The sequence below is a fragment of the Pelophylax lessonae genome (genome assembly GCF_965119305.1).
Source record: "Pelophylax lessonae genome assembly, chromosome: 6".
In the NCBI taxonomy this organism is placed as follows: domain Eukaryota; kingdom Metazoa; phylum Chordata; class Amphibia; order Anura; family Ranidae; genus Pelophylax; species Pelophylax lessonae.
In genome coordinates, this window is record NC_138773.1 from 307481945 (window position 1) to 307507668 (window position 25724).

The 25724-nt window shown below is 46.1% G+C and overlaps 1 protein-coding gene across 1 annotated transcript in view; it reads right to left on the reverse strand.

Moving 5' to 3' along the window:
- The window catches only part of PNKD (PNKD metallo-beta-lactamase domain containing), a 219116-nt gene that overhangs the window by 94208 nt on the left and 99184 nt on the right, over positions 1-25724 (reverse strand). Inside the window, exon 2 of the mRNA XM_082260110.1 lies at positions 15316-15431. Coding sequence (XP_082116236.1) covers positions 15316-15431 — 116 coding nt within the window. The remainder of the gene's footprint in view (positions 1-15315; positions 15432-25724) is intronic.

Here is a 25724-nt window from a genome sequence, read left to right on the forward strand (position 1 = left end):
ATGGCTAATTTTTAATGGAATATCTACATAGGAGTACAGAGGCCAATTTCCAGGACCCATCACTCCTGTGTTCTAATGGTACATTGTGTTAGCTAGTCATGTTAAAAGGCTAAATGATGATTACAAAACCCTTGTGCATCTATGTTAGCACAGCTGAAAACTGTTGTGCTGATTAAAGAAGCTATAAAACTGGACTTCCTTTGAGGTAGTTGAGTATCTGGAGCATCAGCATTTGTGGCAGAGGCGTAACTAGAATCTTCAGGGCCCCGATGCAAGAAACCATGAAGGGCCCCCCAGACCCCTGGCCGGGGCCCTTCCCTTCAAGCCCGGGGCTCTTCCCACTGATCCTGGGGCTCTTTACTCTCGGTGCATGGCCCCGCAGCAGGATCCTTTCACAAGTTCTGCAGTGGGCCCCCTTCCTGCAATCTTGGGGCCTCCCCACAGTGGTGCAATGCCAGTGCCCGGTCGCAAGTGTGACCTTTGAGATCCTGGAAGTTCACCCACTGGTTTGCTACCGGGCCCCCTGGAGCATGGGGCCCGGTAGCGATTGCAACCCCTGCAACCCCTGTAGTTACGCCCCTGATTTGTGGGTTCGATTATACTCTCAAAATGGCCAGAAAAAGTGAACTTTCTTCTGAAACTCGACAGTCTATTCTTGTTGTGAGAAATGAAGGCTATTCCATGCGAGAAATTGCCAAGACACTGAAGATTTCCTACAACGGTGTGTACTACTCCCTTCAGAGAACAGAAAAAAACTGTCTCTAACCAGAATAGAAAGACGAGGGAGGCTCCGGTGCACAACTAAGCAAGAGGAGAAGTACATTAGAATCTCTAGTTTGAGAAATAGACGCCTCACAGGTCCTCAACTGAAGAGTTAAACATTTGTCAGACTCACATAGCGATGCACTTTAGATGTATAATGTATTGCATAAAAGGGTTACATGGAGATGGCTAGAGAAAAAAAAAAAAGGAAGGGGACGAAGAAAAATAAAAAGGAAACGAAAAGTAAAATTAGGAAGAGGGGAAAGTGGGAATATTTAATTATAATAATCTTTGATTGGAGAGTGCTAAAGAGAAAGTAAAGTTGGATTAGGTCCAGTAGAAGAAATGAGGAACTGGATTATTCCACATAGAGAAGGAGTCAATAGGTAAGACCTCCCAGGGTGATACATTTTATAGTTGAGTTTCATCACAGAATTAGATTAACCGCTTGCCGACTAGCCGCTGTAGTTTTAGGGTCCTTTCATATGGAATGGAGTCCATTCTACTCAGCGGGGGGATCGATCCGCAAATGCCCGCTGAGCAGGAGGATGACAGCTCCATCTCCGCTCTGTGTGCAGAGACGGAGCTGTCAGATTCCCGCTGTCCTCTATGGGGAGATCAGATGAGAATGGACCGCCTGTCTGTTCTCATCCGATCCACCAGACGGATGGAAAATAGGGTTTCCATCCGTCCGGAATGCACGGACAGGATCGGAATCGGATAGCAGCGGGTGTCAGCGGAGATCCACTGCCCCATAGGGAAGCATGGAGCATCTGATCAAGTCCACCTGAGAAACTGACAGGCGGATCGGATCGCCCGTGTGAAAGGGGCCTTACTGTGGCAGGTAGGCTCTGTCCCGTGAAACGCCATACCTGTACATCGCTTTGTGGGACAGCTATCCCATTCGCCACAGGGGAAGCTAATCAGTCGATCTTTCACTAAACCTTTCATTTCTGTGGAAACATTTCCTAAATTCACTATGTATCTCATAATGTCACTGCTCAGCGATCCAACATTAGCGTGCTGCGCATGCGGTAAACTGCAGTTAGGGGGGACGATATTAACCACACAAGTTTAAATCAGTATTTTTTGCTAGAAAATTACTTCGAACCCCCAAACACTTTTTTTTAGCAGCGACCTTAGGGAATAAAATGGCGATCATTTCAATTTTTTTATGTTAAACAGTATTTGCACAGCAGTTTTGCAAACTTAAATTTTTGGGGAAAAAATACACTTTATTTAATTAAAAAAAGAAAAAAACTTTAAAAAGTGAAAGATAATGTTACGCCGAGTAAATAGACCCAACATGTCATGCTTTAAAATTGCACACGCTCGTGGAATGAGGAAAAACAACGGTACCTATAAATCTCCATAGGCCACGGTTTAACCACTTGCCGACTGCCGTCAGTATATTTACTGCAGCAGTCAGCCCCTCACAGGCAAAGCGGCGTAGGTCTACGTCGCTAGCCTGTGAGGCTCTGGGGAGCGAGCGAGCGAGCGCCGCCGAATGCGCGCTCCCGCTCGGTCACGGACCCCCCCGCGTGTGTGCCCGGCGGACCCGATGTCCGCCGAGCACTCGCGATCGTCCATGACACCGGGAGAAAGGCAGGCGGCTAATGTAAACAAAGCTGCCTGTCATTCTCCCCTGTGTAAAAATGGTGATCATACGGTTCTACTATGTAGGACCGTTGATCTCTGTTCTTACACAACTAGCCACAGCCAATCACAGTAAGAATCACGCCCCTAGGGACACACTTAACCCCACCCTCTCAAAAAAAGTTAACCCCTTCACTGCAAGTGTCATTTGCATATGTATAGCACTGATTACTGTAGTAATGTCACTGGTAACCCCAATAGTGTCAAAAATGTCAGTCAAGTGTCCGATCTGTCCACCCCAATGTCGCAGTCCCGCAAAAAAAAAAATCACAGATCGCTGCCATTACGCGTTAAAAAAAAACAACAAAAATGACAAAAATCTTTCCCTTAGTTAGTAAACGCAATAACTTTTGCGAAAACCAATCAAAATACGCTTTTTGCGATTTTTTTTACCAATCATATGTAGCATAAAACAAATTGGCCTAAAATGTTAAAAAAATTTTGATTTTTACATTTTTTTGTGGGGGGAATTTCATATAAAAAAAATTGAAAAATAGTTATTTTTGCAAAATTGTCGCTCTTTTTTTGTTTATAGCGCATGATCAAAAAATTGCACAGGTGATCAAATACCACCAAAAGAAAGCTCTGTTTGTGGGAAAAAAAGGACGTCAAATTCGTTTATGTACAGCGTCGCACGACCGCGCAATTGTCCGTTAAAGTAACGCAGTTCCGAATCGCAAAATAGGCCCTGGTCATGAAGGGGGTAAAATCTTCTGAGGCTTAAGTGGTTAAACCCCTTTACAGGTTACCTGTTTAGAGTTAGAGAGTAGTTCTGGCATTATAACTATTTCTCTCACTCGAACATTCACATCGATACCTTGCAAGTGTGGTGCAAACACATTTACATATGTGTTTACATTTTTTTTTCCGATTTTACTTTTTATTTTCACACTGTCCCTTTAAATTTTTTTTTATTATCACTTTTATATCCATTACAAGGAATGTAACAATCCCTTGTAATAGAAATGATAGGTCCTCTTTATGGAGAGATCTGGGGTCAAAAAGACCCCAAATCTCTTCTTTACCTTTAAAAAGCAAAAGATAAAAAAAAAAAAAAAAGTTTTTGATCATTTTATTTTTTTTTTTTAAACGCAAAAGGATTTACTTTCGGCCTGGACCAGAAGTAATGTCATGCCATCGCTTCAGTCCTACAAGGCTATAGAGGCGACCAAAGAGTATGTACTCTTTCATCCCCTATGGAAACAGCTGGCTGCACTGCCATATACTGTAGATTCTCGGGCTAACCGGCAGAAACGGTAAGCCGAGAAACACTGGCTAACGGCGGGGGGGGGGGGGGGTAAACAAAAACGTGAAAAATATTTTCACGTAAACAAAACGTGAAAATGTGAAGACGATCTCCTCCTACTGGCTGGATATGAACATTCAAAAATGTGTTAAACAATATTTAATATTGACTGATTATTCTTTTTTTTTTTTTTCTGTAAACAGTATTTTTGGGTCCTGACCAAAATACATTTTAATGCTTGGAATTATGCACGACAGGTCCGGGCACTTTGACATGATCAGGAAATAAATCTTCTGCACCCACAATATATTATCATCATCTGAGGATTTTGGTTAAAAACATCCAGGAGTAAAAGGCGGTCACCGCACGTGAGAATAAAGGGTCGGTGAAAGCCAAAACTGAGTCTGCAGTTCTTGGCCATCAGCAGGACTCAGACACCCAATGGCTTTTAAAATCTCTTAGGCTGGGTTCACATTTGCAAATCGGATTCATTTTTAACCGCATTGATTCTCAGAACTTGTGCCTCGAACTGGCTTTCAATGGAGCCAGGCCGCAGTCAGTTTCTAAAAGAGGGTCCTGTGCATTTTAGGGTGCAGTTTAGGTGCAAATTCACATAAAAATGCACACCCGAACCTGTGAACAAAACCGCACCAGACTCCGGAATGCAAACCTCAGGCCATGTGTGAACCCAGCCTGAAGAACCGCTCTGTACTGGAGTTTCCAATGCCGCCCACCTGCTGCAGTCGAAGGAGTAACCTCTCCCTATTGGATTTCTAACTTCATTTTATAAAGCGGAATGATGAGGAATTAGTGGGATTTTTTTTTTTTTTTGGAGGGGGGGGGGGGGTTATGCCAAGTCTATGGGGCCCAAAACATGTGATTCTGTTCCAGTTAAGCCCATGTACTTTTTTGAGATTCACGTGACCGGTGACAAGCGACATAATACTAGGGTGTGAAGGGCCTCATTGAAAATTATGGGATTTCTAAAAATTATTCTAAAAGATTTTTTTTCAAATAATAATAAACATGTCATACTTACCTGCTCTGTGCAATCGTTCTGCACAGAGCAGCCTCAATCCTCTTCTTCAGGGGTCCCCCACTGGCTCCCCTGGCCCCTATTCCTGGCCACTTGCTCATGCGGGCATGGACATCCTCAGAACTTTTAAGGGGAGGGCACCATTTTAAGGTCACCCATGCTCCACCCTTTTTCGCCCCCCATAGATCCTCTTTTAGAGCAGGCCAGGGTCCCCCATAGATCCCCTTTAGAGCAGAGTACCCATAGATCCCCTTTAGAGCAGGCCAGGGTCCCCCATAGATCCCCTTTAGAGCAGGGTCTCCATAGATCCCCCTTTAGATCAGGCCAGGCCAGGGTCCCCCATAGATCCCCCTTTAGAGCAGGCCAGGGTTCCCCATAGATCCCCCTTTAGAGCAGGCCAGGGTCCTATAGATCCCTCTTTAGTCTTACCTTTTCACCTATATTACCCGTGCTACCAGGTTTTCCTGCATCACCAGGCACTCCAGGCTCTCCCTGCAAAGAATATATATTTAGCCAATATGACCCCCTATAGAGCAGGCCAGGGTCCCCGTAGATCCCCCTTTAGAGAAGGCCAGGGTCCACCATAGATCCTTTTAGAGCAGGTTCCCTATGGATCCCCTTTAGAGCAGGCCAGGGTCCCCCATAGATCCCCTTTAGAGCAGGGTCCCCATAGATCCCCCTTTAGAGCAGGCCAGGGTCCCCCAGAGATCCCCTTTAGAGCAGGGTCCCCATAGATTCCCCTCTTAGAGCAGGCCAGGAAATTTCCAGGGGGGGCACTTGCCCCCCCCTTGCGGACGCCCATGCATGCGGGTTTGATTGCACACTGGGCTGTGTGTGTCCATGACACACACAGTGCAGCTTGGCCCCGTCCTGTCCTCACTGGCTGTGATCAGCAGTCCCCCTGCTGCCTTGATCTCCAGTGAGGAGAGAGAGAGCTGCTGCTCTTGGGCACAGCACTGGATCGAGATCAGGCTTAAGTCTTGGGCGGGAGAACAAAACTTTTTTTTTACTTTAATGCAGAGACACTTCTACCTTTAGGACCACTTTAAGGTCTTGAGCCTTCGGGAATGGTGAGACAAAATGCCCAGGCATGAATTAGGCCTCATCCTGCTACAATGAGCATTGGTGGCGTTTGATGATGAACTCATCTTTTCCTACTTGTCCAATTGCTATCTCCCCCCCCCCCCCCCACAAAGAAGCCTTGGCAGTGGTTGTGGGCATACAGCATGTAATGAATGTTCCAATTTACAAACATAATTTAAACAAAAATTAAATTTGGCCGCCCAAGGCTACTACATTTTACTTCTTCCCGATATTACATAAGCGGTTTATGTTTTCTTGTGCTGAGCGTGTTCTGTTCACTCTCTCAAATCTCAAATCTCTGATCATTATCTCACTCCTCGGTTAATCATCAGCCACTGAAATTTCTCCTCTTTCAAAAACAAATACAATGTTACACATGCAGATGTGTTAAACCTCCTAGTACATGGATTGCATTGGGCAACCCCACACAACGTGCTCACTGCAACACGCTGCCTGCTCTGCCAATCACACTTCTCACAGTTAGAACTTGCAATGCAAATATGACTCTGCACTTTTCACGCTTCCGCTTTATTACCAGAACCAAAGACTTTGTACTCAGTCTCCTTTTCAGAAAGGGAACCATACAGTATATATTCTGCTTAGAATGCACACACATACATATACAGTATCACATTTTTGGAAATATTTTATCTTTTCATGTGACAACACAGAAGAAATGACACTTTGCTACAATGTAAAGTAGTGAGTGTACAGCTTGTATAACAGTGTAAATTTGCTGTCCCCTCAAAATAACTCAACACACAGCCATTAATGTCTAAGCCTCTGGCAACAAAAATGAGTACACCCCTAAGTGAAAATGTCCAAATTGGGCCCAAAGTGTCAATATTTTCTGTGCCCATAATTAATTTTCCAGCACTACCTTAACCCTCTTGGGCATGGAGTTCACCAGAGCTTCACAGGTTACCACTGGAGTTCTCTTCCACTCCTCCATGATGACATCACAGAGCTGGTGGATGTTAGAGACCTTGCACTCCTCCACCTTCCATTCGAGAATGCCCCACAGATGCTCAATAGGGTTTAGGTCTGGAGACATGCTTGGCCAGTCCATCACCTTTACCCTCAGCTTCTTTAGCAAGGCAGTGGTCGTCTTGGAGGTGTGTTTGGGGTCATTATGTTGGAATACTGCCCTATGGCCCAGTCTCTGAAGGGAGGGGATCATGCTCTGCTTCAGTATGTCACAGTACATGTTGGCATTCATGGTTCCCTCAATGAACTGTAACTCCCCAGTGCTGGCAGCACTCATGCAGCCCCAGACCATGACACTCCCACCACCATGCTTCACTGTAGGCAAAACACACTTGTCTTTGTACTCCTCACCTGGTTACCGCCACACACGCTTGACACCATCTGAACCAAATATGTTTATCTTGGTCTCATCAGACCACAGGACATGGTTCCAGTAATCCATGTCCCTAGTCTGCTTGTCTTCAGCAAATGGTTTGCGTGCTTTATTGTGCATCATCTTTAGGGCTCTTTCACACGGCCGCTCAGTTTTTTTCCGCTCTGGTGCTTTTTTTTTTTTTTTTTACACGGAGCGGATGACACTTGTGTCATCCGCTCCGTATGTCGCATATCATCCCATCCGTTTGCGGATGATATACGGACATAATGTATGTCTATGGGCATTGCAGATGTCAGCGGATGACACCGCTGACATCCGATTTTGCTTCCTTTCCGTTTTTTAAATGGAAAAAAATAGGGTTCTGTTCCGTTCCAAAAAACAGAACAGAACTGAAAGGACGGATGTCATCCGCTGACATCCGCAATCCCATAGACATTCATTATGTCCGTATATCACCCGCAAACGGATGGGGTGATTTATGGACATACGGAATGTCTGTGTGAAAGAGCCCTTAGAAGGGGCTCCCTTCTGGGACAACAGTCATCCCGACCAATTTGATGCAGTGTGCAGCGTATGGTCTGAGCACTGACAGGCTGACACCCCACCCCTTCAACCTCTGCAGGTAGTATATTATATATATATATATATATATATATATATATATATATATATATATATATATATATATATATATATATACACACACGCACACACACACACACACACACACACATTTTTTTCCCCATATCTTTGCAGGGAAAAATAATAAAACGCATATTTTTTTCAGAAAAAAAAGCGCATTTATTATTTTTTCCTGCAAGAGCCTGGAAAGCATTGCACCTGCGATCAGTAGATCATGGGTGCAATGTCACGCTCCTGCAGATATGTCCTCCAGCTTTTAACCCGTACCGCCATGCTTTCTGTTTGAAAGCTGAATAACATGTTAGTGGCTCATCAGTGCCCCCTGCAGCCCACTGAAACTACGAGTCCCTCTGCCACAGTGGAAGACAGTACTTGTAGTCTATTCATCCACAGGAATCTGTGAATGAATGAGGTGGCTGTATGGCCAAAGTCCAAAAACAGCCGCACTGTCACTAAAACGTAACATTGGGTGCGGGGAGGGGAACCCCCGTCTGCTTTCACAGGAAAGGGGGGGGGGGGGTCAGGGGGAGAGGGGGCAGCAGCTAGCTCATGCAACATGTTCTAATGGTGAACTTCTCATTTAAAAGTGACAATAAATGATATCCTTATTCTCCAATAAGAATCCATACAGCCACTACCTAATGACCCTATAATCCATACAGCCACTACCTAATGGCCCTATAATCCATACAGCCACTACCTAATGGCCCTATAATCCTTACAGCCACTACCTAATGGTCCTATAATCCATACAGCCACTACCTAATGACCCTATATTCCATACAGCCACTACCCAATGGCCCTATAATCCATACAGCCACTACCTAATGGTCCTATAATCCATACAGCCACTACCTAATGGTCCTATAATCCATACAGCCACTACCTAATGACCCTATAATCTATTTTATGTGAAATAGTTTCATACTGCATTTTTCTGCCTCTTTGAAATGTCCTCCATAAATGCCAAACTTCTCCTTTCCCCCCTCACTTCCATTTGTTTGGAATCAGCAGTGTACGTTAGTTGCTGGTCTTCTGCATTATTGAAGATCCCATCAGTGGCGGCTGGTGAAGTTTTAAGATGGGGGGGCGCAAGACCCCGCCCTTCTATTTTGGCCCCTCCCATTTCTCAGAAGCCACACCCCTTATAGACCCCACCCATTTTGTCCCCTGTATTTTGCTTGCGTGAACCAATTCTCCCAATATATCACATATTAAGGGCTCCATCAGTACTAGTATATCCCATAATAGGGAGCAGGGGCCCTATTATGGGATACACTGACAGAGTGGCACAAACCCCACAGTACAGGCCCCTTGTACAAACCCCACAGTACAGACCCCCTAGCACAGACCACACAGTACATGCCCCCTTTCAATGCAGTGACCAGCGTACATGCCCCCTTTCAATGTAGTGACCAGCGTACATGCCCCCTTTCAATGTAGTGACCAGCGTACATGCCCCCTTTCAATGCAGTGACCAGCGTACATGCCCCCTTTCAATGCAGTGACCAGCGTACATGCCCCCTTTCAATGCAGTGACCAGCGTACATGCCCCCTTTCAATGTAGTGACCAGCGTACATGCCCCCTTTCAATGCAGTGACCAGCGTACATGCCCCCTTTCAATGCAGTGACCAGCGTACATGCCCCCTTTCAATGCAGTGACCAGCGTACATGCCCCCTTTCAATGTAGTGACCAGCGTACAGGCCCCCTTTCAATGCAGTGACCAGCGTACATGCCCCCTTTCAATGCAGTGACCAGCGTACATGCCCCCTTTCAATGCAGTGACCAGCGTACATGCCCCCTTTCAATGTAGTGACCAGCGTACATGCCCCCTTTCAATGTAGTGACCAGCGTACAGGCCCCCTTTCAATGCAGTGACCAGCGTACATGCCCCCTTTCAATGTAGTGACCAGCGTACATGCCCCCTTTCAATGTAGTGACCAGCGTACATGCCCCCTTTCAATGCAGTGACCAGCGTACATGCCCCCTTTCAATGCAGTGACCAGCGTACATGCCCCCTTTCAATGCAGTGACCAGCGTACATGCCCCCTTTCAATGTAGTGACCAGTATACAGGCCCCCTTTCAATGTAGTGACCAGTATACATGCCCCCTTTCAATGCAGTGACCAGCGTACATGCCCCCTTTCAATGTAGTGACCAGCATACAGGCCCCCTTTCAATGTAGTGACCAGCGTACATGCCCCCTTTCAATGCAGTGACCAGCGTACATGCCCCCTTTCAATGCAGTGACCAGCGTACATGCCCCTTTCAATGTAGTGACCAGCGTACATGCCCCCTTTCAATGTAGTGACCAGCGTACATGCCCCCTTTCAATGTAGTGACCAGCGTACATGCCCCCTGCAGAGGTATGGCAGTGGGAGAGATGGGATCAGGCAGAGGGATGGTGGTGGGAGAGATGGGATCAGGCAAAGGGATGGCGGTGGGAGGGATGGTCATGGGATGAGGCAGAGCAGAGGGGGATGGCGGTGGAAAGGCTGGATGGATGGATGGATGGATGGTCATGGCCCATGATGACCATCCATCCAGCCTTTCCACCGCCATCCCCCTCTGCTCTGCCTCATCCCATGACCATCCATCCATCCAGCCTTTCCACCGCCATCCCCCTCTGCTCTGCCTCATCCCATGACTCATGGGATGAGGCAGAGCATAGGGGGATGGCGGTGGAAAAGCTGGATGGATGGTCATGGAGGACTGACAGGACAGGAGGACCACGAGGACTCACCGGTGGTGATGTCTTCTTCCAGCAGATGACCTCCGGTGGTCTGGTCTCCTCTCCGGTGCCGCCGTCACTCCCGTCCGGTGTCCACCCGACTCCATCGCCCGCGGTCCGGTCCACTGCTGCGAGTGACGTCAGCGGGGTCAGCGTTGGATGTCCTGGATGCTGTGATTGGTCCAGGCTGGAGGCTGGACCAATCACAGCCAGGAATCCACGAAGTGGGGGTTTCCAAGGAATCTGCCTTGCGCCCAGGTTACGCCCCCCACGCCCCCCAGAAGGCAGCCAATCGGCGCCTCTTCTGGGTGGTAACCCCACCCCCCCACCCCCTCCACATCGGCTGGCGGCGGCGGCGGCGAACGCAATTTTTTTTTTTTTTCAAACTTTATTGCTCGTTTTGCAATCTTTTTTTTTTTTTTTATCTTTTTTTTTTTTCTTCCTTTTTTCAGGGGGGGCGGCGCCCTGGCGCCCCCTATGCACCGGCCGCCACTGGATCCCATTGAGAACACTGGCCTCCATCATCCGTAAATGGAAGAAGTTTGGAACCACCAGGACTCTTCCTAGAGGGGGCCGTCTGATCAAGCTTAGTGATCGGGGGAGAAGGGTCTTAGTCAGGGAGGTGAACACGAACCCGATGGTCACTCTAACAGAGCTCCAGGGTTACTCTGTGGAGAAAGGAGAACCTTCCAGAACAGCAATCATCCCTGCATCTCTGCAGCACTCCACCAATCAGGCCTGTAAGGTAGAGTGGTCAGACGGAAGGCTCACCTCCATAAAGGCACATGAAAGCCCACCTGGAGTTTGCCAAAAGGCACCTGAAGGACTTTCAGACCATGAGAAACAAAATTCTCTGGTCTGATGAAACAAAGATGGAACTCTATGGCCTGAATGGAAAGCGTCATGTCTGGAGGAAACCAGGCACCGCTCATCACCTGGCCAATACCATCCCTACAGTGAAGCATGGTGGTGGTAGCATCATACTGTGGGGATGTTTTATAGTGGCAGGAATTGGGAGACTAGTCAGGATCGAGGGAAAGATGAATGCTGCAATGTACTGAGACATCCTTGATGAAAATCTACTCCAGAGCGCACTGGACCTCAGGCTGGGGGCGAAGGTTCATCTTCCAACAGGACAATGACCCTAAGCACACAGCCAAGATAGCAAAGTAGTGGCTACGAGCAGTGGCAGCACTAGGGAGGTGCGGACCGCACCCGGGTGACAACTGCCAGAGGGATGACACCTGTGGGCAGAGGCACCGCACCCCTACACTGATCTGCGTCTCTCGCCGGCTCTCTCTCAAACAGGGGAGTAGACTGAAGCCGCCTCCCCCTCCTAGCGGTTTACATCTACACAGGAGGAGGGACACCGCTGTGCATGTTCCGCGCTGATCGGAGGCATGCACATTGTAATGTAGATGGACAGAGGAGGGCGATAGTGACCAGGAAGGAGGGCAAGTTTAAAAAAAAAAAAAAAGATAGGGGAGTAATGGGGGGTTAAGAGGACATGTGCTGGGGGGCACTATGGGAGGGCAGAGAAAGGTCCTATGCTAGAAATAGGGGTAGGATTTGAAAACAAACCCTCCAAAAGAGCACAAGCCCTCTCCCCTTCCATAGTGCCCCCCCCCAGCACATATCCAAACCCTTACCTCCCTACTAGCACAAGTGGAGAGGGGTGTCTGCACTAAGGGGGGGGGGTCTATACTGCTTAAAGGGGGTCTGTTTTGATTGAGAGGGGTCTATACTAATGGAAGGGGAGTCTATACTGAGGGCGGGGTCTGTACAGAGGGAGGGGGGTCTGCACTGAGGGGAGGGGGGTTGTATTGATTGAGACAGGTCTATACTGATGGAAGGGAGGGGGTCTATACTGAGGGCAGGGTCTTCAGTGGCTGTTATATCCATACGTGTTGATACATTGGAAGGAATTTACTGAGATCTGCGATGAGCGATTTTCTGTTGACTTTGGGAGTACAATACTTACCATGTTTTTATACAATAAACTATTTGTCTCGGGTTAATGCACTAGGTTGTTGCTCCCTCTATGTGTTTTGCATAGTTGCAGTGTTAGATCTCCCTAAGTCTTTGAGGGCAGCAAGACTGTGGTTACCCGTTTCTAAAGGCAATGAAGATTTAAGCACATCCATCCGGAGGGGCCATTTTCCTAAGCGCAGGAGATTTTGTGTGAGTGACTGTGTCAACAAAGATAATGACACCCCCAGATCGGTTTGCAGTGCGAACTGCGATTTTGGACAGGAATCGAATTGCATAGGTGTGAACACCCATGCGATCTGATTTTAGTGTGGATAAAAAAAAAGGAGGGGGGGGGGGGGGTCCTGCACGAGTTTGGTCTGAATTTGCTGCGAATTCAGCCATACAGTATGTATGGCTGAATTCGCATCGCACAGACATTGCATGTGATCTGCACAGCAATGCAGTGCTAATCACATGAGGTGCACCAGTGTGAACCGGCCCTCAAACCAGACATTTCCTGAAAGCACATGACCTGTAGAATAAAAAAAAGTGATACTGATTTTTTTGGGCCCCGCAATAATTTTGCGCAAATGTTAATCATATTGCTATTTTCACTAAAAATACACTAAAATCATTAATAGTGCACAGAAACACAACATAACTTGCAAAATTCCTGCTAAATTACTACTAAAGCATCGTTCACATGTGACATACTAAAGTGTACACCCATGGAGGGCCATGTTTACCTGTATGGGGATACACAGGTGTTACGCGCATCCCCATACAGGCAGTCCCATTTATGTCAATTGGGATGCAAAGGCTGCACAGGCAAAGTTGCTGTTCCCAATCTGACATCCGTCTGGGTGCACAACCCCCAACGCAGACAGTGTGAGCTCCGGGACATGCAAACGGACCTACATGGGTGTAAAATTGGGAGCGACGGCTCTGTTCATGCATTTGCTACATCCCAAATGTCATCAATGGGACTGCCTGCACAGAGATGCACGGAACACCTGTGCATCCCTGTAGAGGTACGCTGTGTACGCCCGGTATGAACAAGGCCTTAGGCCCCTTTCTCTGCAGCACTTTACATGAATGAATAAAGGAGTCTGTATAGAGACCTTATTCATTCATAAATGGACAGTCTGACACATTGTAAACTCTCGGTTTACTATGTGATCAGCTGAGCTGTCAGTGGACACAGAAGCCATTGGTAGCAATGGCTGCCTCGGTCCACTGCACTACAGCGAGGGGCTGGTAAACACATCAGCAATACCCCCCGCGTGGACACAGTGCCAGTCAGCAGCTGCAGGCAGCGGGAGGGAAAGGGAGGGATGCCACTGGGGGGGATGGATGGATGGGGGGGGGTGCAGGGGTCGGTACGAGGGGGGAGAGACATTCTGTGACTTCCCCTTAAGGCTCCATTCACACCTGGGCGTTTTTGATTGTTTTTCAGTTCCAAAAACGCTAAATAAAAAAACGTTCCAAAACGCTCAACAAGTAAAACCCCATTCATTTAAATGGCCCCTGTTCAAATCTGAGCGTTTTGCAAAACGCCTGTAGCTAAAAAAAGTACATGAACTTCTTTTTGAGCTGATTACCAGCGTTTTTGATAGATGTCAATGCCTGCCTCCAAAAACGCCTGAAAAAAACGCCTGAAAATCGCGTTAAGAATCACGGTAAAAATTGCGGTAAAAAAAAAAAAAACGGGAAACCGCTACGCTCAAGTGTGAATGCAGCCTTAGCCCCAGCAGCACCTGAAGCCAGCAGGAGCAGGCAGAGGGGGGATGCCTGCTTCTAAAGGTAGCTGCAGTGGATCGGGTTTGCGGGGGGTCATATCTGTTGTTGTGGAGGGGAGGGATTAGTGCTGGAAGGGGGCAGGAAGGGGGGGTGAAGGGGACAGGAAAGGAGGGTGGGGGAATAATTTTAGGTGACGGAGCGGCGGGAGGTGGAGAGGCTGGGGACAGGCATACGGTGGCGTAGGAGGAGGGCGTTCACATTTTAGGTTAATAACTCCGATCAGAGGATTGAAACCTGGTGATCAGTTATAGAATTGTTCAGCAGAGTCTGCTGAACAATTCTGTTAGAAGTTGCTTCCTGGTTTCTGGCCTAGGCCAAAATGATGACATACATCCCAGGAGTTTTCATGGGAGGAGGGACTTATCTCAGCGAAGCACAGTCTCCTGCCTGCATGCCTGAGCTAAGGATAGATGCAAGTAAATGCTACTTATATCATCTGCCCTTACGCAAAATGGCTAGAAATGCTAGGGGGGTGTTTTTCAAAATGATTTCTATGCAAAATAAAGCATGGGGACGTGGATGGATGGGGGAAGTTTGCTTTGAATATTAAAAATGAATTAAATAGCATTTTCAGTTTGTGAAGCTCAGATACAGTTTAGTTTGGCTTTAAGATAAGATAGCAATACCAATAAGATAACCCTACATGTCCAGCACTATTCTTCCCAATTTTCCTCAACTAGGTTTTTATTGCTGTCCATGATCCCGTTGGGGAGATTTCCTGCCATTTTATGGTCAAGATAGGAAGGCATGTAAAATCTCTCCTATAGTGACAAATACAAAAACCATTTTGAGTAAAGTAGGAATGGGTTGGATCTTCTGGCAGTGTTTTTTTTTTTATTAAAGTCCATGCCTTACTGCCCCCCCATATCCTATACAGGTGTCCCAGAGACCGTAAGGAAATCGCTCCCCAGCCGAGTGACAGACAAAAAAATTTACCCTCTAACCCACTCTATCCAAAACTAAGAAAATAATAAAACGGGAGTTAGACTTTGTGGTTAGCAGTGGTCATCTAGTACATCGTACCGCTGAAGACGATGGCCTGCGTGGTAGAGTGTCCATGCGGATACCGCTCTCGTGCTTTCTTCAGCTGCCTCTTGTAGAACCAGTAGCCGAGTCGGGTCCGAGTGTACAGACCATACCTGGGGAAAGAAAATAAACCTTTTATTACCAAAGTGCCCCCTTTGCTTCTCAACAAGACCACCTCGCCTTACATCATGGGCTGCTATGTGTTATGTGATGTACTGGTGTAGTGTATAAAGAAACTAAAAGCTTTTAATTGAAATTCACAAAACACATTCCAGGTACATCAAACTAAAAAGGTGTGAAAAGTCTTTACAGGTGGTTTTCTTTAAGCTGCTATAGCCTGAGTAAAAAAGCCCATCCCCCGCCAGCATGCAGCAGGGAAGGGAACTTTGATGCGAAGCAGTGGTCTCTGTGAAGGTCTGACATGCCCCTTGCTAATTCAGAGCTAAAGCTCTCCAACCAACCAAGCTCAGGGTCATTGCTGATTGGGGAGCTATAGGTCTGACTCAACAAGGGTCTGTCGGACCTCTATAGAGAAACAGAAACTACTGATGCCTCAGTAAAAAGCCTTTGTCCTGGCAGCATGCTGCAGGGAAGGACCCCTTGCTCTCGGACTGGAAGCAGTGGTCTCTCTGTGGAGGTCTAACATGTCCCTTGCTAATTCAGGGCTAAGGTGCTCAAACCAACAAAGCTCATAGTCTCTGCTGTTTGAAGAGTTATAGGTTTGATGGACCTCTACAGAGAAACCACTGATGCCTCAGTAAAAAGCCCGTGCCCCGCCAGCATGCAGCAGGGAAGGGAACTTTGATGCGAAGCAGTGGTCTCTCTGTGAAGGTCTAACATGCCCCTTGCTAATTCAGAGCTAAGGTGCTCAAACCAACAAAGCTCATAGTCTCTGCTGTTTGAAGAGTTATAGGTTTGATGGACCTCTACAGAGAAATCACTGATGCCTAAGTAAAAAGCCCGTGCCCTGCCAGCATGCTGCAGGGAAGGACCCTTTCTCTCTGAGTGGAATCAGTGGTCTCTCTATGAAGGTCTGACCTGCCCCTTGCTCATTTCCGAGCTAAATCTCTCCAATCAGTAAAGCTCATGGTCCCTGCTGATTGGTGAGCTAGAGGTCTGATGGACCTCTACAGAGAAACCACTGCTTCCTCAGTGAAAAAAAAAAAGCCTGTGCACTGCCAGCATGCTGCAGGGAAGGGAACTTGTTTTCTGAGCAGAAGCAGTGGTCTTTCTGTGAAGGTCTGACATGCCCCTTGCTAATTCAGAATTAAAGTTTTCCAATAAAGCTCATGGTCACTGATTGGAGAGTTATAGGTCTAACTCAGTATGGGGTCTGTTGGACCTCTACAGAAAGACCACTGCTTCCACATGCAAAAGATGACCATAGATGGTTCTATTTTTTTTCCATTGGCTGAAAACAAAAAAACAAAAACAAAAGCAAACTGGTTCCTCCATCCACACAAACAAGGATTCCCCCACTAGGAAATTGTACTCTGACAGCAGGACTCTCAGCTGTCAGAGTACACTTATCAGTGGCTGCAGCTGATCGACAAATAATTTACAGCTTGGGGGGGCGGCCGCACTGATCGACCAGTCCCTGCTGAACCTACCAAATTTTGATCTGTCTATGGTAAACTTAAAGTGGAACTTCATTTATAAAGTTAAATCCCACTGGATCCCTACCCCCCACCCCCCAACCTGTAACCTGGAGTGATTTTTAATCCCTACGCGGTCCCATTTCTGCAATCCTCACCTGGGCAAGGACAGCGCCCCTTTTTCCAACCCCTTCCCTGCAGTGGGGAGCTGGCTGCAATTCCTTTAGGAAGTCACAGCTGGCTCCCTATCCAAGAAGGTGCATTGGGGACCCACAGCAGTAAGAGGACCCCAGGTACTAAAAAAAAAAAAAAAAAAACTAAAAAAAAAAAAAACCCCAAATACTGAAATTCCTGTTGAACACAATTTCTGCATTCCAGATGAGTTTCTCCATGCGTGTTTTTGATGCCAATTAAAAATGCACTTGACCTTCCATCTGGTGTGAACCAGCCCTAAGGGTCCTTCCTCTGCAAAATGCTGGCAGGGGACAAGCTTTTCTACCCTGGCTGTGGCTGCTAATGAAACCGACTGTAAGCTTCGTTACACTAGAACGCATTGTGATCTGCCGAGTCGCCTGCAAACAAACCACAGTTGCGATCTGCGATGGGCGTCAGTTAACGAGGTCCGTTTGCCTGCACTGGATCGCCTGGTACAAAGGTCCCACGCAATCTGGTTGCAGTGCGTTTCTAAAAGTAGTGCGTGCACTGCTTTGGGTGTGATGGAGAGCTATCTGAGCCAATTCCAAATGAATGGGCTCAAATCGCACCACACTAAATCGCATGTGTACCGCACAGGAATGTGCTGCTCGTTCCTGTGCAATTCGTCGGTTCATAGTGCGAACTAAGACGTTGAAACACCTTTTGTGTTCTCAGTAAAAGTAACATTTGCCTAAAGAATCCATGTGCTGCTTTTCCCTATCCCAGTCTGAGTTCTGCTGTAGAGGGACTAACAGGTCACACGCAGGTACTTACAACGGCTTGCATTAGAAGAAAAAAAAAAATTATATATATTATATTATATTATATATATATATATATATATATATATATACACACATACATACATACACACACACACACACATATATATATATATATATATATATACAGTGCCTTGCGAAAGTATTCGGCCCCCTTGAACTTTGCGACCTTCTGCCACATTTCAGGCTTCAAAAATAAAGATATAAAAACTGTAATTTTTTGTGAAGAATCAACAACAAGTGGGACACAATCATGAAGTGGAACGAAATTTATTGGATATTTCAAACTTTGTTAACAAATAAAAAACTGAAAAATTGGGCGTGCAAAATTATTCAGCCCCTTTACTTTCAGTGCAGCAAACTCTCCCCAGAAGTTCAGTGAGGATCTCTGAATGATCCAATGTTGACCTAAATGACTAATGATGATAAATAGAATCCACCTGTGTGTAATCAAGTCTCCGTATAAATGCACCTGCACTGTGATAGTCTCAGAGGTTCGTTTAAAGCGCAGAGAGCATCATGAAGAACAAGGAACACACCAGGCAGATCCGAGATACTGTTTTGGAGAAGTTTAAAGCCGGATTTCGATACAAAAAGATTTCCCAAGCTTTAAACATCCCAAGGAGCACTGTGCAAGCGATAATATTGAAATGGAAGGAGTATCAGACCACTACAAATCTACGAAGACCTGGCCGTCCCTCTAAACTTTCAGCTCATACAAGGAGAAGACTGATCAGAGATGCAGCCAAGAGGCCCATGATCACTCTGGATGAACTGCAGAGATCTACAGCTGAGGTGGGAGACTCTGTCCATAGGACAACAATCAGTCATATACTGCACAAATCTGGCCTTTATGGAAGAGTGGCAAGAAGAAAGCCATTTCTTAAAGATATCCATAAAAAGTGTTGTTTAAAGTTTGCCACAAGCCACCTGGGAGACACCAAACATGTGGAAGAAGGTGCTCTGGTCAGATGAAACCAAAATCAAACATTTTGCCAACAATGCAAAACGTTATGTTTAGCGTAAAAGCAACACAGCTTATCACCCTGAACACACCATCCCCACTGTCAAACATGGTGGTGGCAGCATCATGGTTTGGGCCTGCTTTTCTTCAGCAGGGACAGGGAAGATGGTTAAAATTGATGGGAAGATGGATGGAGCCAAATACAGGACCATTCTGGAAGAAAACCTGATGGAGTCTGCAAAAGACCTGAGACTGGGACAGATATTTGTCTTCCAACAAGACAATGATCCAAAACATAAAGCAAAATCTACAATGGAATGGTTCACAAATAAACATATCCAGGTGTTAGAATGGCCAAGTCAAAGTCCAGACCTGAATCCAATCGAGAATCTGTGGAAAGAACTGAAAACTGCTGTTCACAAACACTCTCCATCCAACCTCACTGAGCTTGAGCTGTTTTGCAAGGAGGAATGGGCAAAAATTTCAGTCTCTCAATGTGCAAAACTGATAGAGACATACCCCAAGCGACTTACAGCTGTAATCGCAGCAAAAGGTGGCGCTACAAAGTATTAACTTAAGGGGGCTGAATAATTTTGCACGCCCAATTTTTCAGTTTTTTATTTGTTAAAAAAGTTTAAAATATCCAATAAATTTCGTTCCACTTCATGATTGTGTCCCACTTGTTGATTCTTCACAAAAAAATTACAGTTTTATATCTTTATGTTTGAAGCCTGAAATGTGGCAAAAGGTCGCAAAGTTCAAGGGGGCCGAATACTTTCGCAAGGCACTGTGTGTGTATATATATATATAGATATCTATCTATCTGTCTATCTATGGGTGTGTCTGTCTTTATCTATCTATCTGTCTATCTATGGGTGTGTCTGTCTCTATCTATCTATCTATCTATCTACGACTCTATCTATCTATCTATCTATCTTTTAATAATAAAATGTATATATAATAATATTAATAAATATACAATATGAATTGTATCATGTATTAATGATGACAGAGCTGCATTCATGCGTTTCTTTTATATCTGCCTGGAGTCCAGCTTTAAGTGCAGGAATTGCTGACAACCAATCAGATTTCAGTTTGCGGGGGTCAGATCCCTGAGAAATGAATAGTGACTGGTGGCTACAAGCCAGCGCACTTTGCGTTCCGCTGAGCTGAATACATGTCAGTATGAATTTCTCACAGCAGTAAACGTGTTTACATCTCCAGCATGTGAAATAATCTTCGCTGTCACCTAGGTCCGCCCTCGCCCGTCTTCCTCGGTCACATACGTAGAGAGGAACTACGGATTTTACTACATGTTGTGGCTGCATCCTCTGGGGGGAAAGGGACGGGGCTGAGCGCACAATGTTTCATTGTCGGAAGAGATGTGAGGGCATTGTGATTGCAATTGTTCAATTGTTTGACCCAGAGGAGGAGAAGAAAAAAAAAAGGGGGGAGAGACGGAGCTTTTCCCACACCGGAGCACAATGCTGCGCGTTCTGGAAATCAGCGAGGGAGCGAGTGCCAGCTTTTCCTGGCCACCAGTAACTTCCACCGCCACGGGTCCAGAAAAATCAACACACTGTATGTGGGTCAGCTGAACCCAATATTGCATCAGTAAGGCAAACCCAACCCCCGCAGCTGGTGGAAGACTAAATATTCCACCCAAATAGGACTACAATCCCCAGCATGCCCAATATAGCATTCCCGGACTTGTAGTATCTTTAAGCTGGCCATACACTACCTGAAAAATCGTTCAAACTCCTTTTCGAAAAACGAAAAATTGGCCGTGAGATCAGACGATCGCGCCATCATGTAATGACTGAATTTTGAACAATAAATTGTTCAGTGGACGTTTTTTGTTCATTTTGTCGCACATGCCGGGTGCAAACAGGTCGGCCGAGAAACACATTAACCTTTCAATTTATCTTTCATTCTGCAGAATTTTCCAAACTATTCCTTAGATTTTTCGGCTCTGAAAAGTTAAAAACGATTTTCTATTTGCGCCCATTAACTGGACAAAAAACGAACGATCGGACCAAATGACAGGTTTTCGAATGATTTTTCGGCTAGTGTATGGCCAGCACAACAGCTGTATCAACCATGATTACCGAACTGTCAAATTACAATGTAGCCATAAGGAAAGAAGGAAAGAAAGTAAAAATGTATCTAAACACAAAACATATTGCAACAAATACAGAAAAGGCCTGGTGGAAGGCGGTTCTGAAGGCCCCTTTTACACGGGCGATCCGATCCGCCTGTCAGTGTTTCAGGCGGACCTGATCAGATGCTCCATGCACCCCTATGGGACAGCGTGTGTCAGCGGAGACATGTCCGCTGACCAGTGTTAATTTTGGCAGCAAATTTCAATTTAGTTTTAGTCTTAGGACTAAAATGGCATTTTAGTTTTAGTCCCATTTTAGTCTTCTGCAAGTGTTTTAGTTTTAGTCGTATTTAGTCGACTAAAACTCCAGTACATTTTAGTCGACTAAAACGTCCTACATTTTAGTCGACTATAACTCATTTTAGTCATCTATAATCGAATGGGTGTAGTTCAATTGTAATTTGTAATGCATTATTTAAGCATTTCTCTACAATTTCCAAACTCATTATATACTACTGCTGGTCCTGGAGTGAAAAATCTAATATGTTATATTTATGGTATTAAGCTTTGAGCATGCACCAGTGTTAATTTTGGCAGCAAATTTCGATTTAGTTTTAGTTACAGTCTTTTGACTAAAATGCCATTTTTGTTTTAGTCATATTTTAGTCATCTGAATTGTTTTAGTTTTAGTCGTATTTTAGTCATCTGAATTGTTTTAGTTTTAGTCGTATTTTAGTCTACTAAAATTGTGTTAATTTAGTCGACTAAAACGTTTTAGTCGCCAAAATAACACTGCCGCTGACACCCGCAGCTATCCGATCCGACCCTGTCAGGGCCATCTTTTAATATTGGTGGACCCTGGGCAAACATTTTCTTTGGCTCTCTTGAATCCACTTAACTATTTGCAGGCAGTGTGGGCCCCACAACAATGACTGGACCTGGGGCAGCTGCCCCTTTTGCCCTGTGTTAAAGACAGCCCTGGATCCTGTCCGTGAAATCTGGACGGATGGAAACCCTATTTTCCATCCGTCTGTAGGATCGGATCGGATGAGAACGGACAGGCGGTCCATTCTTATCTGATCTCCCCATAGAGGACAGTGGGGATCTGACAGCTCCATCTCTGCACACAGAGCGGGGACGGAGCTGTCATCCACCTGCTCAGCGGGGATCGGCGGATCGATCCCCCGCTGAGCAGAACGGACTCCGTCAGGCGCACCGCCTGTGTGAAAGGGGCCATAGGCTCGTACACATTATAAGAAAAATCTGGCGAACATTTCCGTCCGAAGAATTTTTGTACGATTTTCATATAGTGTGTACACAACTTTCTACAGACGATTCAGAATTTTCGTATGAAAATTCTCGAAGGGACAAACTCCAAAATTTTTCTCGTACGGGAAAAAAACGAACGATTCTCGTTTTAATGTGTACCATTTTGGTATGATTTTTTATACAAGAAAAATCAGAAAAGAAAGACTGCGAATGATCAGAAACAATAAACAACAAAAAAAGCCTTTGTCGTATGAGTTTTCTTTTTGTTCATTGGTTTCCGATTTGCTGTGAAACAACGAGGAAAATCAGACAATCGTCCGCCCGATTTTCTTATAGTGTGTACCCCACTTTAGGCTCTGTTCACACCTGGGCAATTTGAATCGCAGGCGGAATCGAAAAGAGCCCCTGTCATTTCAGATCCATCATGGCAGCGTCTGTTAGCGGGCATCCACTCACCTGCTGCCGCCACATCCCTCACCTTGTTGTGTCACTGCCGCATCACCAGCTGTCCTATTAAAGTGAATAGGACTGTCAGCGATGTCAACAGCGGGTCAGAGGACAGAGATGACAGTTGCTCTTTAAAAATTATGATTTAAATCAAATTATATCTGTCTAGATGTCCAGAGCATCCCCCCCCCACCACCGTTACACCCCCCCCCTCAACCATCAGAAGTCAAGTATCCCCCACCCTCCTGTACATCACAGGGCACCCCTCCTCCACCTTGCTGCTGGGAAGAAGCTGGAGGCGGAGCTGGGATGCAAAGTGCAGGGTCTGGAGAAGGACCAGAGGAGGGCTGGAGCCAGCTACCAGAGTCGGCTAAATGCAGAGACTAGAACAGGCAGAGAAGAGGGGGTGCTGCAGCTGCGCAGAGAGGCGCAGGATCTGTAGGAGGAGAATACTGCTGAGAGAGAGGGGGGGGGGGGGGCAGACACAAGCCTCTCTGTGGCTGCAAAGGGAAGCGCAGGATCTGGTGGAGGAGTTCTCTCCCGACTGCTGAGACAAGGTGGGGGGCAGAGGTGTGTGGCAGCTGCAGGAGAGGTGCTGGATCTTGCCTGCTGGGCTTGTGTTTGACATGTGCTCTAGCCCATCATGATAACATAGGGGGAGGTGTTCTGTAGCTCATAGACTACAACATGCAGATATGAACCAACTTCTGAGCGAAAATTCTGCATGTTTGGTTTAAGCGCATTGCACTGCTTTGCCATTTCCATTGGTCGGCCATGGGTCCTTAGGAGCAGTGGAGGATGGAAAGAACAACATTGGGAAGTCCCAAAGCATTTTCAATAAATACACAAATAAAAAAAACGATAAATCGTTATATTTGGCAATGTTTTGCATACATTTGACTATTTTAGGAGCTTTATAAAACCCACACATTTCCTTTTCTGACATTTACTCTTACAGCTTCTTTTTTTAAATATTTATTTCAGCCTGTTGTAGTTGAACCCCATTGAGTATCTAAGGCAGCGTTTCTCCACTCCGGGGTCCTCAGCGCACACTAATGTCCCGTACACACGCGTCAATAGTTGGCCGTGAATTTTCGGCCAACGTCCGATCGGCTGTTTTTCGGCTTGTTAGTATGATGCTTCCGACAACCAACTCCGACTTTTCGGCCGAAAAAAATCTGGTGTGCAGGCTATAAAATTTTTGTTGGTCGTCACCACATTGGCCGATTTTCCGTCAGTCAGTACAGATTTTGGCAGACAAAAATCAGATGAGCAAGACTGGGCATGCTCAGAGAAGAAAAAACACACGGAAAGTAAACCAGAACATGACATCACTTCTGAAGTAGATTTTTGTTGGCCGAGAAAATTCGTGCGCAGTCTAGAGCACATTTCAACCAACACAACAACACTGGACAAAAGTTAATAATAATTAATAATAATCGTTGCACGTGTAAGAGGCTTAACAGACCAGATTTTAAGTATTACCTTGGGGAAATGCAGACTGGAGTACTGCAATCACTGAGCAGCAAATGATATCACCTGTGATGTATTTCAGTTTTCTTGAAAACCTGGCCTGTTAGTGGATCCTGAGGACCGGAGTTGAGAAACACTGATCTAAGGAGACAGGGGTGTAACTACAGGGGTTGCAATTGCAACCGGGCCCCATGCTCCAGGGGACCTGTGTGGCTCCCCTGTACACCTGGATAGGAGGGGCGGCGGGGGCAGCATGTGGAGAAATCACTGTCCTCCTTTTTCCTCCTGTAGCTGCAGGAGGAAAATGGAGGAGATTGGTTCCTCTGTATGCTGCCCCCGCAACTCCTCCTATCCAGTTCAGTTGTGTTCTGCTGTCTCTGGGCCCCTGTGTGCTCTCCTGTCCCCCCCTCCCTACTGTGCTGCCTCCCCTCTCCTGCCGGCTGCTGCAGGGGATGTGTCACAATAGAGAACCAGAAAGGGATCGGTAAATATGTAATTTACCAGCTCCTTCCTTTTCTGAATGGACAGAGTCATAGTCAGTGACAATGTAAAAAAATAAATAAATAAAATGATAAAAAAATACAATTAAAATAGCAAAAAATAAAAAACTACTGACACCAGTGGGTGAACTTCCAGGATCGCAAAGGTAACATTTGCGACCGGGCCCTGGCATTCCACCACCGTGGGGAGGTCCAAAGATGGCAGGGAGGGGGCCCACTGCAGAACTTATAAAAGGGCCCCGCAACGAGAGAAAAGGGCCCCAGGATCAGTGGGAAGAGCCCCAGGCTTGAAGGGAAAAGCCCGGCTAGGGGTCCTGGGGGCCCTTCATGGTTTCTTGCACCGGGGCCCTGAAAGTTCTAGTTACGCCTCTGTAAGGAGATACAGATCAGAGGCTCCTAATCTGTATGCAGCTCAAACCTCAGCACAACATGAGGACTTTTACAGACAAGAAGCAACAAAGGGTTAACCCGCCCTGCAGTCCTCTATTCCAGGGACACAGCGGGATTACTGAGGATTCTCATCTCTCCTGGCCGCTCGCCATCGCCTCAACCTCCCTGCAGGATTTAATTAATGCTACATTTCAATTAAAATGTAGTAGATAAAGTCCCAGCAGGAAGATAACTGGCGGCAGATTACAGCCCCCGGGAAACGCTGGCAGAGAAGCCGCAATCAGACAAAAAAAAAAAAAAACTGTCACAACACTGCAGGAACGCCGCAATGCTCCTCTCCTCCAGATCGCTCAGCATACCGCACTGCTCTGAATAAATTACTTCATAAAATGCAGAAACGTTTGGAGTTTAAATGAAAACCTTTTTTGGCCAACTTAAAGAGACACGATAGTCAAAATCTAAAATTAAACATTATGATGCAGTCAGTAACATTAAGCCCCGGTTCACATCAGTGCGATTTGCCAGTTCACAAAATTGCTGAGTCGCCCCCCAATGCCAGCAATGGAACCGTTCTAATCTTTGCGACTCAAGTCGCAGCAAGTTTGGAAAAGGTTACTGCACTACTTTTTTTTTTTTTGCGATTTCATTGCAACTTGCATGGACTTTTGTTAAATCACTGGCCACCAATGT